The 13,383-nt window shown below is 34.8% G+C and overlaps 1 protein-coding gene across 1 annotated transcript; it reads left to right on the forward strand.

Moving 5' to 3' along the window:
* The first annotated feature begins 6,057 nt into the window (after positions 1–6,057).
* LOC141817120 (uncharacterized) lies at positions 6,058–12,014 on the forward strand. The gene is made up of 4 exons (XM_074704798.1): positions 6,058–6,279; positions 6,397–6,827; positions 6,907–6,998; positions 11,794–12,014. Exons 1-4 carry the CDS (start codon positions 6,168–6,170, stop codon positions 11,798–11,800), a joined length of 642 nt encoding a protein of 213 aa, XP_074560899.1. The 5' UTR covers positions 6,058–6,167; the 3' UTR covers positions 11,801–12,014.
* The last annotated feature ends 1,369 nt before the right edge of the window (positions 12,015–13,383 follow it).

A 13,383-nucleotide genomic window follows, 5' to 3' on the forward strand; every position in this document is an offset into this window, starting at 1 on the left:
GAGGCCGTGGTGCTGTGGCTCGCGATCTTCGCCTGAGCGAGGCGGCACTGTTCGTGGAGAGGGCAGGGCTCGACGTGGCGGAGTTCGTGGAGGCGGTGTTGTTCGCGGAGAGGGGTGGGGCGGCGAGATCGATGTGGAGAATGGGAAAATGCGGCGCGTTTTCCCGTTTTCAGTTTTGAGTTGAAAGTTTAGAAAACGATAAAATGTCGTTTTCTGTTTTTCTGGAAAATGAGTTTTCATTCTCCAGAAAATGAAATTAGAAAACACAAACCATTCAGCGTTTTCTACAAAATTGGAAAAGGAAAATGGAAAACGTTGGAAAACGCTCAAACCAAACGCCCCCTTAACTTCTCCGTTAGAATTCATTTCAGGAAGATAATATTGAGGACTAAATTTGTTGTCTAATTTCTTCTTTAAACATGATACATAAAATATAAGGTATATTTTAGAATCTTATGGAAGCTCCAACGTTTTAACGCCCTATAAGAGCCATAAATTTTTTATGACAATTTTTTAGAGGTGGAACTACGGATTGAAACTTGCTTGTATGGTTGAAGGCTTAGAAAAACTCAATTTCCTATTACAAATTCTCTTTCTAAACGTTGTTTAATTGTCTGTCAATTGCTTCATTCTTATTTGTGCGTGCATAAGTTATTTTTCAAAAATTACAAAACTTGGTCACTTGCATGTAGGTTTTGGTTAACTTGATACACATTTATTGATCCATACGTCTATAAGTTGATCAAGGGTTGTATACATCTATAGACCATCTCAAATTGTGTAATTTTAGTAGTTGAGTGGTAGGTCTTGTTGTACCATCATTCTATCCATAGAAGCCAACAAACACATTTCTTTGGTTTATTATCAATTAGTCGACATAAATAGTTCTCTAAATATCGATTAACCACCTTTGTTTGTTTATCTAATTGTGGGTGGTAGGATGTGCTGAAATTAAGTTTAGTGTCCTACAATTGAAATAATCCTTTTCAAAATTTACTCATAAATCACAATAAAAATACCCACAATTAGTGATGGCTAATTTCATCTCTATTCAATCGCTAATCCCATTTAGCGACTAATTTACGATGGAAAAAATAAAATCACAAACTTTTCCATCACAAATTGATTTAGTGACATAAATTATCATTCAGTCGCTACATAGTGACTGAAGTAGATTTTGGTCATTAATAATAATGACTGACATATGATTCGGTCGTGAAATATAACGACTAAATAATATTTCAATCACTAAGTTTCAATCGTTATTAGTAATGATCGAACGTATAATTCAGTCACTAATTAGCTACCGAATTATATGTTCAATCACTAATATACAAATAGAATATTATTTTTTTGTCCAAAAGGTAGCGACACAAAAAAAAATCATAGCGATTGATATTATAATTTGGTCGCTAAATTAATAACTGATAACATAAATCAATCGCTAACTTAGCAACCAAAATTATAATTTGGTCGCTCAATTAGCAACCGAATTATAATTCGATCGCTATCAGTGGTCAAAAATTAGAGACGAAAATTAAAAATCCATCATTAATTTTTTAATAATTTTCAACATCATACCTTATTTTCCTAATTTATATCTGTTTACATCAAAATATATCAAACACATACACAATACACCAACAAAATACAATCAACATTCACAATCCTAAATCATTTCACAAACAATATCCAAACAATACATAAAATAATATCTACGATACAAATCATATCCAAAAGATTGAGACATAATATTATCATCCTAAAAAATTAAATAGCTTCATCATCTAATCCTGTATCAAGTAGAATATGATAGGTTATTAAATAAAACAAACTTGCCTAGCGGTTAACAGAAAGTAATATATAACTTTCCATAGTAAATTTTTCTTCTTCTTTCCTGATATGCGACTATGCTACTTATAATGAAGGTGATTATACATTCTGCATTCAATAAACTCGCTATCTTCATTTCAAAAGATCGTGCAGTTATTTATACAACAATAAATTTTTTCACATATAAACCTAAACCCCTCACCAATTTCTTTATATTATAGAAGCTATCAATCATTATGTTATTAGTAGAAAGCAACTTTGACATTAGTTGACAAATGTCATCGTAACATCATTCTAAGAAATAATATTCTGCCTTTATATTCAATAGCCTTGCAGTAGTTGATAGTTGAGAATGACCAGGAATATCTTTCTACACTTCTCTTTCACTAGTGTTTAATATGTCATATAGTTTCTAAACTTCAGATATTGATATTTCATTATATGATCAAACACATATGTCATATCATAAATCATTTGATTGTATTGTATTATCATTAAATGATGATTCATGTTAAGTAATAGGCACAGATGACGAAGCACCAGAATGTCCAATTGGCTCAAACACATAAGGTTCTCCATGACAATACTAGTTGTAATAATTTAAAATAAATCCATTTTTACCTAAATGTACGTTCACAGTATCCTCATCATGAAAAATCATATTTCTACATTTACAATGATTACACAGAACTGTAATTTATCGTCATTCATATAGTTTGGATGATGCTTAGCGAATTCCACAAACTCTTCAACTCCATCAAAATATTCATCTGTGATAAATTTATTTTCTAACCTATTGTGCATCCAAACCTTATTCATATACATTGTTACATAAAGAGAAATAAATTTGCAACATTAATAAATGTGTAAGGCTAAGCTAAACATGCATGTAAAGCTAAGCTAAGCTAAATAAATTTGTAACATTATTAAGCAGGTAAAAATAAACATGTAAATAGTTAAAATTTAAAGTTTAATTAAATCATTGAAACCTACAGTAAGTTGTATTCCAAATACCAAAGCACGATGTAACAAAAACATCCAAGAAATAGCAAAAAAATTTAAACTTATTATTGAGTTGAGCAAAAGCTTACTTGTGTGTCAAATGAAAACCTCAAAGTTTGAACTTACCTTCTGATCAGATTCTCAAGTCAAAACCAAGACTATCAACTCCAATTGCAACATATAGGAACTCAAAAAACAAGATAGAATTTAAAACTTAAACTAAGTGAGCCATGTGTAAACCTCAACCAGAAACCAAAACAATGGTGGCGGCGGAGCCAAGCTCACGGTCGGATATGTTTGTCATTGACCATGCTCGCGGTAGCCTACCTACCTTGTGGCCAGGGTTGGGCAAAGGTCGTGGCCAACTGAGACCTCACTTTGAGCTCAAATTAAGCTTGCGACCAAGACTGATGTCAGGTCGAGCCTTAGCTCGCGGCTAGGGTTGAGGTTAGGCCTCATCTTGCAACTGGTGAGCTACTGACTAGGGATGAGATTGAGCCTCAGCTCGTGACCAGTCGAGCTCGCCCTAGCCAAGGCCCTGCTAGAAATAGGGTTAGGCTGAGCTTGCCCTGTCCGAGCTCGCACTAGAGAGGGAAGGAGAGAGGAGAGGATCGATATTGTGTCTCGATGGGATACATGTCTGAGATCAAAGAGGAGAAGAGGTGTGTATCGGAGCTCAGAAAGGAGAAGAACGTTGAAGATCGCAAAGAAGGGGAACGCCGAAAATTGGAGAGGAGAGGTCCAAAGATTTGCCGGAGGGGGGAATTTAATCGAAAACTCTAAAATTTCAAAAATAATGAGGGAATTAAAATTCCATCACTATTTTAGCGATGGACATTTAATTCTATCGCTATTTAAAATAGAAATAAAAATTTAAACCCATCATTATATAATATTATTCTTGTAGTGAATACTAGATCTTTGTCGGTGACAATAGATCTTGGAAGCTCATGTAGCTTGATTGTATGACCAACAAATGCTTGAGCAATGCGGGGCAGCTGTATAAGGATGTGATAACAGACACAATGAGCATATTTTCTGAGGTGATCAATGGTTACCATCATAATGGTTCATCCTTATGATGTTGGTAAATCATCTACAAAATCTATGGAAATGTTTGTCCATATTTGTTCGAGTATGGGAAAGGGTTGAAGAAGACCTGATCTTAATATATTTTCTCCTTTATTTCTTTGACATACATTACATTCAACAATAATTTTTTAATCTTTTTTTCATTCCTTTCCAATAAAAGGCTTTTGAAATTCATTTATACATGCGCAAGGCTTACACAAGAAGCCTGAATGCCCAACAATTGATAAAGAATGAAATTCCTCTAATATTACTCTTTAGAAGGAAGCTTCTATCTTTACATCACAAAATTTCTCCATCCCAAGAATAGTGGAGTTCTAGTGATGAATTTTGTAGTATGCTTTGAATGAGAACTTAGGCAGTTGAATTTTTCTTTAGCTTTCTTTTTATATTGTCCAAGTTCTTGTAAGTTACTAAAGATATAGCAACAAATTCCATTTGATTAGAAAGATGAGATAAAACATCACTTATTGTATTCTTTGTTCCTTTCTTGTAAATGATTTTATAATCATATCCCAAGAGCCTCTTGATTCATTTCTCTTAATCCATGTTAGAGATACATTTGTCTAGGAGGAACTTAAGGCTCTACTGTCAGTTTGTATTTGAAAGTGTCGACCAAAAAGATAGGTCTTTATTTTGTAACGACATGTCTGATAGCCAACATCCCTTTGCCATAAATAGACATCTATTAATGTAGAGGATATATTGTCTTATTGGTAAAAGCTACGGTGTATTTGATGCAACGGTAGGACATCCGGGTTGTGATCCAGGGACCCGCAGTTCGATCCCCAGTTATGGCGTATTTGCAAGAATTTTCTTTCAAATAGGGAACGCAATCAAAGGATGCTGGGCATCTGGATTGGCCGCCGTATGCGCTTCCCGATTTACCCTGGTGGTCGATGGGAAACTTCCGTGGGACCGGACCGGCCACCCCCAAGGATTGAGTCCATGAGATTGACCGGGCCGGCCACCCCCAAGGATCAACTTAGAGTTTCTCCTCATGTACCGCTTAACTTGTCATCTTTGGAGCTTTAAGGTTTATCTAAAACTATTAGACGCAAAAAATTTTATTCTTAGTTTTTAATTTTCACATAATATACATGTTATAACAACTATGAAATTATAACTATTACAATGTTATAACAGTTATGATTTTATAACTACTACAACACAAAATTGACTTATTCACTTAACATCTACATTGTAACAGTTATAAAACTATAGTTGCTATAATATTATAGCAGATACAGCTTCATAGCTACTATAATAGAGACTTGATCTGTTCATCATCTAACATTCATGTTGTAATAACTATGATTTTATAATTGCTACGATTTGAACTTAACTTATTCATACAATATTCATGTTGTAGTAACTACAGTCCATAGTTGCTATAACGTGGAATTGTAACTTCGACAATGTAAACATATTATGAAAATAATGAAAATTAAAAATCAAGAAATTAAAAGGGTGAGATTAAAGTTTTTTTCTTTTATGTCTAATAGCTTTAGACAAATCCTAAAGCTTGAGAGATGATAAGTTAGACGGTACATGAGGAGAAACTCTAAGTTGATCAAATTGAAAATGTCGATAGAGAAAAAGTTGAGGAAATGATAGATAGGCAGTGTGATGGAGTTGATCGACAAAAATGAGATAGGATGGGCGAGCGAGAGATTTTGGATAAATTTTAAGACAGTAAAGAGAATTCGAAGGAGTGCATCCAGTCTGATATTTTTTTTAAAAAAATAATTGATTTTAATTTCGTTCGATTGGTTTGGAATTTAAATTTAAAATTGGATCATTAATGAATAGTATATTTGAGGATAATTATGCTATTTTATAAGAAGAGCTTTAGGATGGAATGAGATTGTTCTTAGATAAAATAAATTAATTTTCTTTGACATTTTCAATAAAGAAAACAAAGACATTTCTTTAATTTTTATCTGATGACTTTGTACCTGTTATGTTTTTTAAAAACAGGCATCTTACAGCCGCATAATATTGGAGATTTAATCCTGACCGTTCGACGAACGGCGGAGATTAAATCCGTAAAAGTAGGCTCCGCGTCGCATCTGGGTCATCAAGCCAAGCGACTTTTCGAGAGCTGATTGACTCCCACCTTCGCTAATCCATCTGTGAAGGCGACAACACTCAAAGCTACCCTCCAGCTTTGCCCAGCCAACGCACTGTTTGTACTGATCATTCCCCCATTTCTCTCGTTCATTCCAGATCTGAAAGCAGCCATGCCATCTGGTGCCAAGAAGAAGAAGAAAGCTGCTCGGAGGAAGGGCGGGGAGGAGCTCACAGAACAGCGCCTCGCCCACCCACCGGATGATAACCCCATCGTTTCTCCAGGTTTCCATCTCCCTTTTGCAGCAACCAGATCGCTACCTTGTTTACTTTTTCAAAACAATTTTTAGCCTTCTCCTTGGGGGGAAAAATCAATCTTTTATTTCTCTCACGAACCGCTAGACAATGACCGCGACACTAAGGAGAAAAGCAGCAGCAGCAGCAGTAGCAGCGATGAGGAGGAACAGAAAGAGGGCAAGGAGTCACTAGCTAATAACGGTGCTCAGGTGGAAGAGGTGCTGGCTCCCGTGTTGGCCGAGGTCGAAGCTATTAGCGTAGAGTTAGTTGACGTTGATAAATCTGTGGTGGACTTGGAGGAATCATCGGCAGTGGCTGTGGCGTCGGTGGTTCTGACCGATGCCCCGGTTCCTTTGGAACAGGAGACTATTGAAGCTGCTGAGGCTGCTGCAGAGACCATGGAGACTTCCCTGGAGATCCACTCATTGTCGCATGAGGTTGAAGCGAAATCAGTAACCATTTTGGAAGAAACTCCTGTTTCAATGGAATTGCCTCGCGATAGTGGCGAGCTCCCACCCGATAGTATGCCCCTTGAGGTGAGTTTACGCCCTGTTGACCTATTTTTATGCTCCATGATTATGGTTAACATACTGATGTGTGGATGCATATTGGTAGCCCACTACAGCACCTGTGGCAGAACATCGAGTTTCATGCTTGAATTGTTGCGGATTGCTTGATGTTCTTATCGGCTCAAAGGATAATATCAGGTAACTAGAAATAGTTCTTTGGCTATGAAGGTTGTTGTGTATGTCTCCACATTCACATTTTTAGTATTGTTTCTTTTATACGAATCATTTCATAGCTCTTTTTTCTTTGTTTTATTTGGTTGAAGAATATCATAGGTAGAAACACCCTGGAGAGAAAATTAAAAAATAGGATTGAGATGAATAAGGCATTCATTTAGAATAGATGAACAATTTTTTCTTTTTTTGAAAAATGATAACATGGAGTGAACTGAAGTTCACCTATGCATGATGCATTGCATATATCAAAAGTTATGTAACTGTGACTATAACTAGGGCAAAGCAGTCACAACAAAAATCAGAACACGAGCATCAACCAAACATACTAGTGTTTCATCAACTAGCTACCATAGGGAATGTTCAACTACAGCTACAACTATAAACCAGCAGCTACAATTAACAAATAAGGTGAACATCAAGGTATATGATTGAAACGTCAATATACTATAGTTGAGTGTTATAGGACAATGAGAGGAGAGAATAGACAGGTAAACGAAGAAATTAGAATCAGTCATTCCTATACTTTGATGCAATCAACTACACATGCACATTCAGAATCTCATTACTTATTCATGAAGTTAATATTGTAAGTCTCAGATCTCACACCTCCAGTACTACTTTATTATGTCATCTTTTCATAAGCTAGATGTCATCTACCATATAGATTGAGTTTTTATGTTTCCTAGTTGGCGAAGTTATTATTGTGTTGCTCATCTGAGATGTTTACCTTTTCTTATTGCAATTTTCTGCAAAAATATGAAACACATCACAATTATTCTTAGTACATAGATTTTGATGAAGTAAATATTTAAGGCATGGTTATCAAAGTTTGTCGATACTGATATGAGTTACCTAAGTTGGATCAGCAGTGGCAAATGCCTATCTGATCTTTACCAAGAAGTTGTGTGTCTCACGAAGATTGATGTAGTAAGGTTAGAAAGAAACAAAATATTCAAAGAAATTACCTAAAATTGAGTCAGGTTTAACTAGAAAATTAGATGAAACCAGTTGAAATTTCACGAAATTTAAATTTGTTCAAAACAGTTTGTTTTTAGAAAACTGATCTACCTAATTCTTGCTGATCCCTTGTAAACTTGCATTGGAGATAGTATCTGTCATTTTGCTGAATTCCAACTTGAATCTCTTGGCATTGTCATAGCTTGAGATTTATAATGAGCTCAAGGATTGTCATTCAATCTTGTTTCTACTCACTAAACTTGGTGCCTAACCTATCTCTCTCCCACTGTTGATCGAGAGGGCTTATGGTAGATGAATAAATAAGATGGTAAACTCTCAATTAATACTGGCTCTGGCATAAAACTCTGATTCCTTTTAATAGAGTTCAATTTGGATGTATCTAAGAACCTAACTAAACCCTATACTATTGAATATTACAACATGATGATTTTCTTAGAAAAATATAATAATAATGCAGTACTAATTAGTAAGTCTACATAAATAATCTGGATTTATTATTTATTAAAAATTTGATTGATATAACATGTAAATTATAATACAGTTATATCTCACAATAATTTGACATTATTGCCCCTTCCAAAAATCTATGCTGGTATGATGAAGATAATCTGTCTCTTTTGGTTGATTTTGTTCTATACATCTGGCTCCTTAACCTTTGCAGAACTGTCGACATGATAGGAAACAATAAATCACAGTGAAAAATTTCTTTACCCCTTGTAATTACTATATTTTTCACCAACCCCAAGTTTTCTAACCCTTATCAATTCAAACCCTAGCCAGTAGTTTACACAGGTAATTTCAGGAGGATTTAAGAAAAAATCAGTTAGAAACATTGTTCTCCCTTGTAGTCATTGATATTTAATTTTTTTTTGAAGATTCAAGCTGAGCTGCTGTTGGCTAGTTTTACATTATTCTTGTAGACATTGATGTGCTTGCAATGCTCCTTGGTTGGACTGTATGAGGAACTGAGCTAATTCTGGATCTCAGCCTTTGCAGGTGCTCTAGTTCCTTCTCATCCACACCTCTTGAACCTGCCATTGTAGAATCTAGGGAATGTTCCTTCCAGCTGAGCCCATCCAAGCAAAGATGTCTCTCTCTCTTGCCCATGTTGGACGAAGAAGAGTGTTGACCCACCTAAACAGCATAAGTTTTCCCATTTAGAAAACACTACACCGGAAAACAAAGAATTGCCTAAATCAATAATTGACTGATCAAGCTCGATCATAGTTGTTTTAAACTTTTAATATAAGTAAATAATGGAGATCCAAACAGATTCATGTTTAAAAACAAATAACACATTAATACCTAAATAATAAAAATCCCTGCAGTGTTCTCTTACCATTGTTGACAGGACAAGAGAGAAAAGGATAGAGTGGTATAGCGATCCACAAACACAAAGAGATGAGGGTAGAGGGAAGACTGGTCTGTCGATTACCCATCATATCTCACCATTGACGTCTAAAGAGAGAAGTGTGGTCCATTGGTCCAAGGACAAGGTAGGAGTAAATTGGAACCTAGTGTTGCAAAGGAATGGAGTTTGGTCAGCAATTCTATCCTGATTTGTTCCATGAACTATGTTCTGTACGTACTATTCACATGTGTTTTGCTCTTAAGATGGGATTGTTTTATTATTTTTTCCTCCTACCTGAATTTGATTATCTCGTTTCCATCTTGATCTTCCACTTGCTGAATATATACTATAGTAAACATGTAGGACCACAAAAGCTTAAACTTCAGTTCTGGACTTTTATGGAAGTTCAATTAGTGTTCTGAACTCTGGCTGTAGTTTTTTTTTCTTTAATTATCTTTTGAAAGACTTAATAAGTCTCCAGCTTGGACAAGCCTTTGGAGAAAAATGCCTATCTTCACTTATCTAAACTTTTTTGAAGACAGATTCATTTTAGTAGATCATACTTGCTTTTAATGCAATTCTACTATGTGCTACAAGCTTGGTGGATGATTCAATTAAAAAATGTAGAAGAAATTTTTGTCTTTTATCGCTAAAAGCATGTTTTTAACTCTGGGACCTCGTGCTATTGTTATATAGAATATTATGATAAAAATTGTTGTTGTATTTAGATTCATGGTTATTTGCTGATTCAGTTTTAAACTGTCTCAGCACCTGCTTTCTTTGCTTGGTTCTCAATTATCCTTTATTTGTATGATTTGTCATCTTCTCAACAATAATAGTAACTATAACAAGCCCTGAAATTCCTAGCTCATCGGCGTGACACAACAATGACAAATAGCAAATATTGTCATTTCTTCAACGGAATTTGGCGATAAAAGCTCTATTTCTAGACCGAGAAATGCATATTTCTCTAGCTTGTACCATTGTATTCATGGTACTTTGTGTTAATGAATAGAATCTTGTGAATTGGTGTGCACAACCAATTATAGGCAAGGACTAAGAATTGGTCTTGTTTATGGATAGTCTTATGAATTGATCTACAAGGCTTCTTCAGATATGTAATCTATATTTACACATTGTAACTTGTACAATTTATTGTAATGCATACAATAAAGTTAGGATATGATGAGTTACCTATAATTTTATAATTGAGAGCTTTAAGTATTTATGATTATTTTTGCAAAAAAATGAAAGGATTGAGAGAGATACCTTACATAGAATATAAACATGATGATTGAAATGGAGGAGAGTGTTGGGTGTTTTTTGTGATTGTAAAATACCTTTAGAATTTAAAAGAAAGTTTTAGAAAACGACGGTTAGACTTGCTATGTTATATGGAGCTGAATGTTGGACTATGATTCAAACACACGAATAGAAGATGAGAGTCACAAAGATGAGGATGTTAAGGTGGATGTGCGGATATAAAAGGATGAACATATAAGAAATGAGAACATTAGAGAGAAAGTTGGGATTGTATCTATTAAGGAAAAATTTTGAGAGATGCATTTAAGATGATACGGGCATATACTTAGACTACTAATAAGTATTCTAGTTAGGCGATCTGAAACTATGATAAATGTGCACATTAAATATTAACAATGATAAAATAATATAAAATTTATTTAAATAGAGATGATAATATAGTAAGAGATAGAGCCTAATAGTATAGGAGGATTTATATAGTCGATATGTGAGATAAAATTTGTTTGTTGTTGTTGTATACAACAAATTTTTTTCTCCAGCTTTACACTTTGTTCAGAGAAATACTAATAAGTTGTAGCTTTTGCTCTAATCACAACCAAAAGCCAGAATTATAACTTTTGCTTTGCTCTGATTGCAGGGTGAATAAAGAAATCCCTCTGTGTAGTGACCATAGTGTCTATCTAGCTAGCCAATCGTTTGGTCTTCTGCCAGTGTTGCGAAAACCTGTACTTTTTAAACAAACCAAAGGATGAATCAGCAGTCTTGTTGGTTTGGTGATTTTTCCAGTTGAACTGGCCCAAAATTTGATTGAATTGGAACTTCTCCAAGGATTCAAATGCATCAGCCATTGGCGTCCACATCTGGTTCCATGTTTACTCTGACCCGGTCCTGTTTATATAAACAGGAGAAACATTAGGACGCCCTCGTATTTAGTTAGAAGGATCTGCAATAACAAATGAAATGCCCACATATAGGTCTTCATTTCCTTTTTTTTTTTCTTCAAACTGGTATAATTGTTGCTGATTTCATTGTATTCTTTGTTGCTGATTTTATGACATTCTCTACTTATTCACGGTTTATAGTATCAAAATCCATATTTGTGTATCCTATTTCTTAGACGCTATCTCATACAACTCACTGCATTTCTTTAATTTGCTGACAAAACAGAACATGAGATCTGGAGCAGTTGATCACATGCTTGATTCCATCGTTGAGCAAGTGATTTTGAAACAACCTCAACATTTGTAACCAAGTGGCTTTGTGATTGTGTGCATCTCTAATCGCTATACTGTGCAATATCATTGTGTGTCGCTTCTCGCTTGTGAGTGTGTTTACAGTCTTGTGCCTCACCTCGAAGTATCACTGCAAATTTATTTTGTTATTTCTTTTATTCTTGTGTATCTTTATGCTTGATTGTATCCTGTACACTTATGTTAGTAGTGTGAAACTAGTGACACTTTCTGTTTGGATCAACTAAATGTTTCGGAAAGGCTTTGACCACCTGATGTTACAATAATGACTACAATTTATTTCTAGCTGAAACTAGCTTATTTGTATTCGAGTCCAAATCAAAAGCCATTTATATCTAACATAATGATTTACAAGAAAGTGCTAATATGAAATGGAATTCTGAAGTGATGATTAAATCTTAGAATTAAATGTCGATTCACTTTTTCTGGTGCCTTTGAATATATATTTTCAATCGATGAGTGCAGATAAATTGACAAAGTCAATTATTAAAATGGACAGTTTGAAGCAAATAAAAACATTTCCAACATATAAAAAAAAGTTGTAACATGAAATAGAATTTTGATGCGGAATCGAAGAAACAATCACAATGTCCTCTCAATGTGTTTTTAGTATAAAATAAAAAAAAATATACCGATTGATGTGTGTTAAGGTTGAATTGGAAAAACTTAAATTTAAATGCTAAATACATGAAATGGAAGTTTGAAATGGCAAGAAAAAAAAATCATCTATGAGTTTGATAGCATCTTATTTGGGCTAAAATCCATCCAAAAGCTATCGAAATCTAAGAGAGTGATTTATCAGAGAATTGCAACATGAAAGGGCAAGGTATGGTCTTTGAACCCTGTAAGGCTGTTAGGAAATTCCAATGCCCTCTGTCGGATGCTTTTAGATCATAAAAATGTGCTAATCAATGTTAGCCGAGCTTAAATTAGTAAAACTAGTATTTCTTACATGCCATTTGCTGTTGTCTGCGCTAGATCTCCGAAGCTGCTTCTCAGCTAAAAGCTTCTCCTCCTGCTAGATGTTGCTCCTGGCTCGGATTGCCCTCCTCTTGCCAGACGCCGCTTCTCCTACCAAAGCCATCCACCAAAGCCTGACAACTCCAACTGAAGCACTTTGAATTTCCCTTGATCTTCAACTGTCTCAACCTGCTCCTTAGTTTCCCTAATCCTTAAAGATGAATGAAACATCTCTAACCCCATTTGATGTTTAAAAATATTAAGTAGACATTGTCGATATGTAACACTTTTATCTCTCATATGTTTGACAGTCTTCTCATGTTCGGTAAATGATATTTTAATTTTGGCACATCAAATCACATGCCCTTCATTTTTTTTTTTTTGCAAATACATCACCACGGCCTATTCCTCCTAAAATACAAACTACTAGTGGAAACGTTATAATTGTCATCTCATTAGGAACTATTCAATCCTTGGATATTTCCAATGCCTTTTTGGTTCCTAAACTTTCAATGGACATTGTATCTATTGGCCAACTCATTGAACA

Source organism: Curcuma longa, unplaced genomic scaffold (genome assembly GCF_044706935.1).
Source record: "Curcuma longa cultivar G26 ecotype Majalengka, Jawa Barat unplaced genomic scaffold, ITB_CL_G26_1.1 contig_19354, whole genome shotgun sequence".
Taxonomy (NCBI): Eukaryota; Viridiplantae; Streptophyta; class Magnoliopsida; order Zingiberales; family Zingiberaceae; genus Curcuma; species Curcuma longa.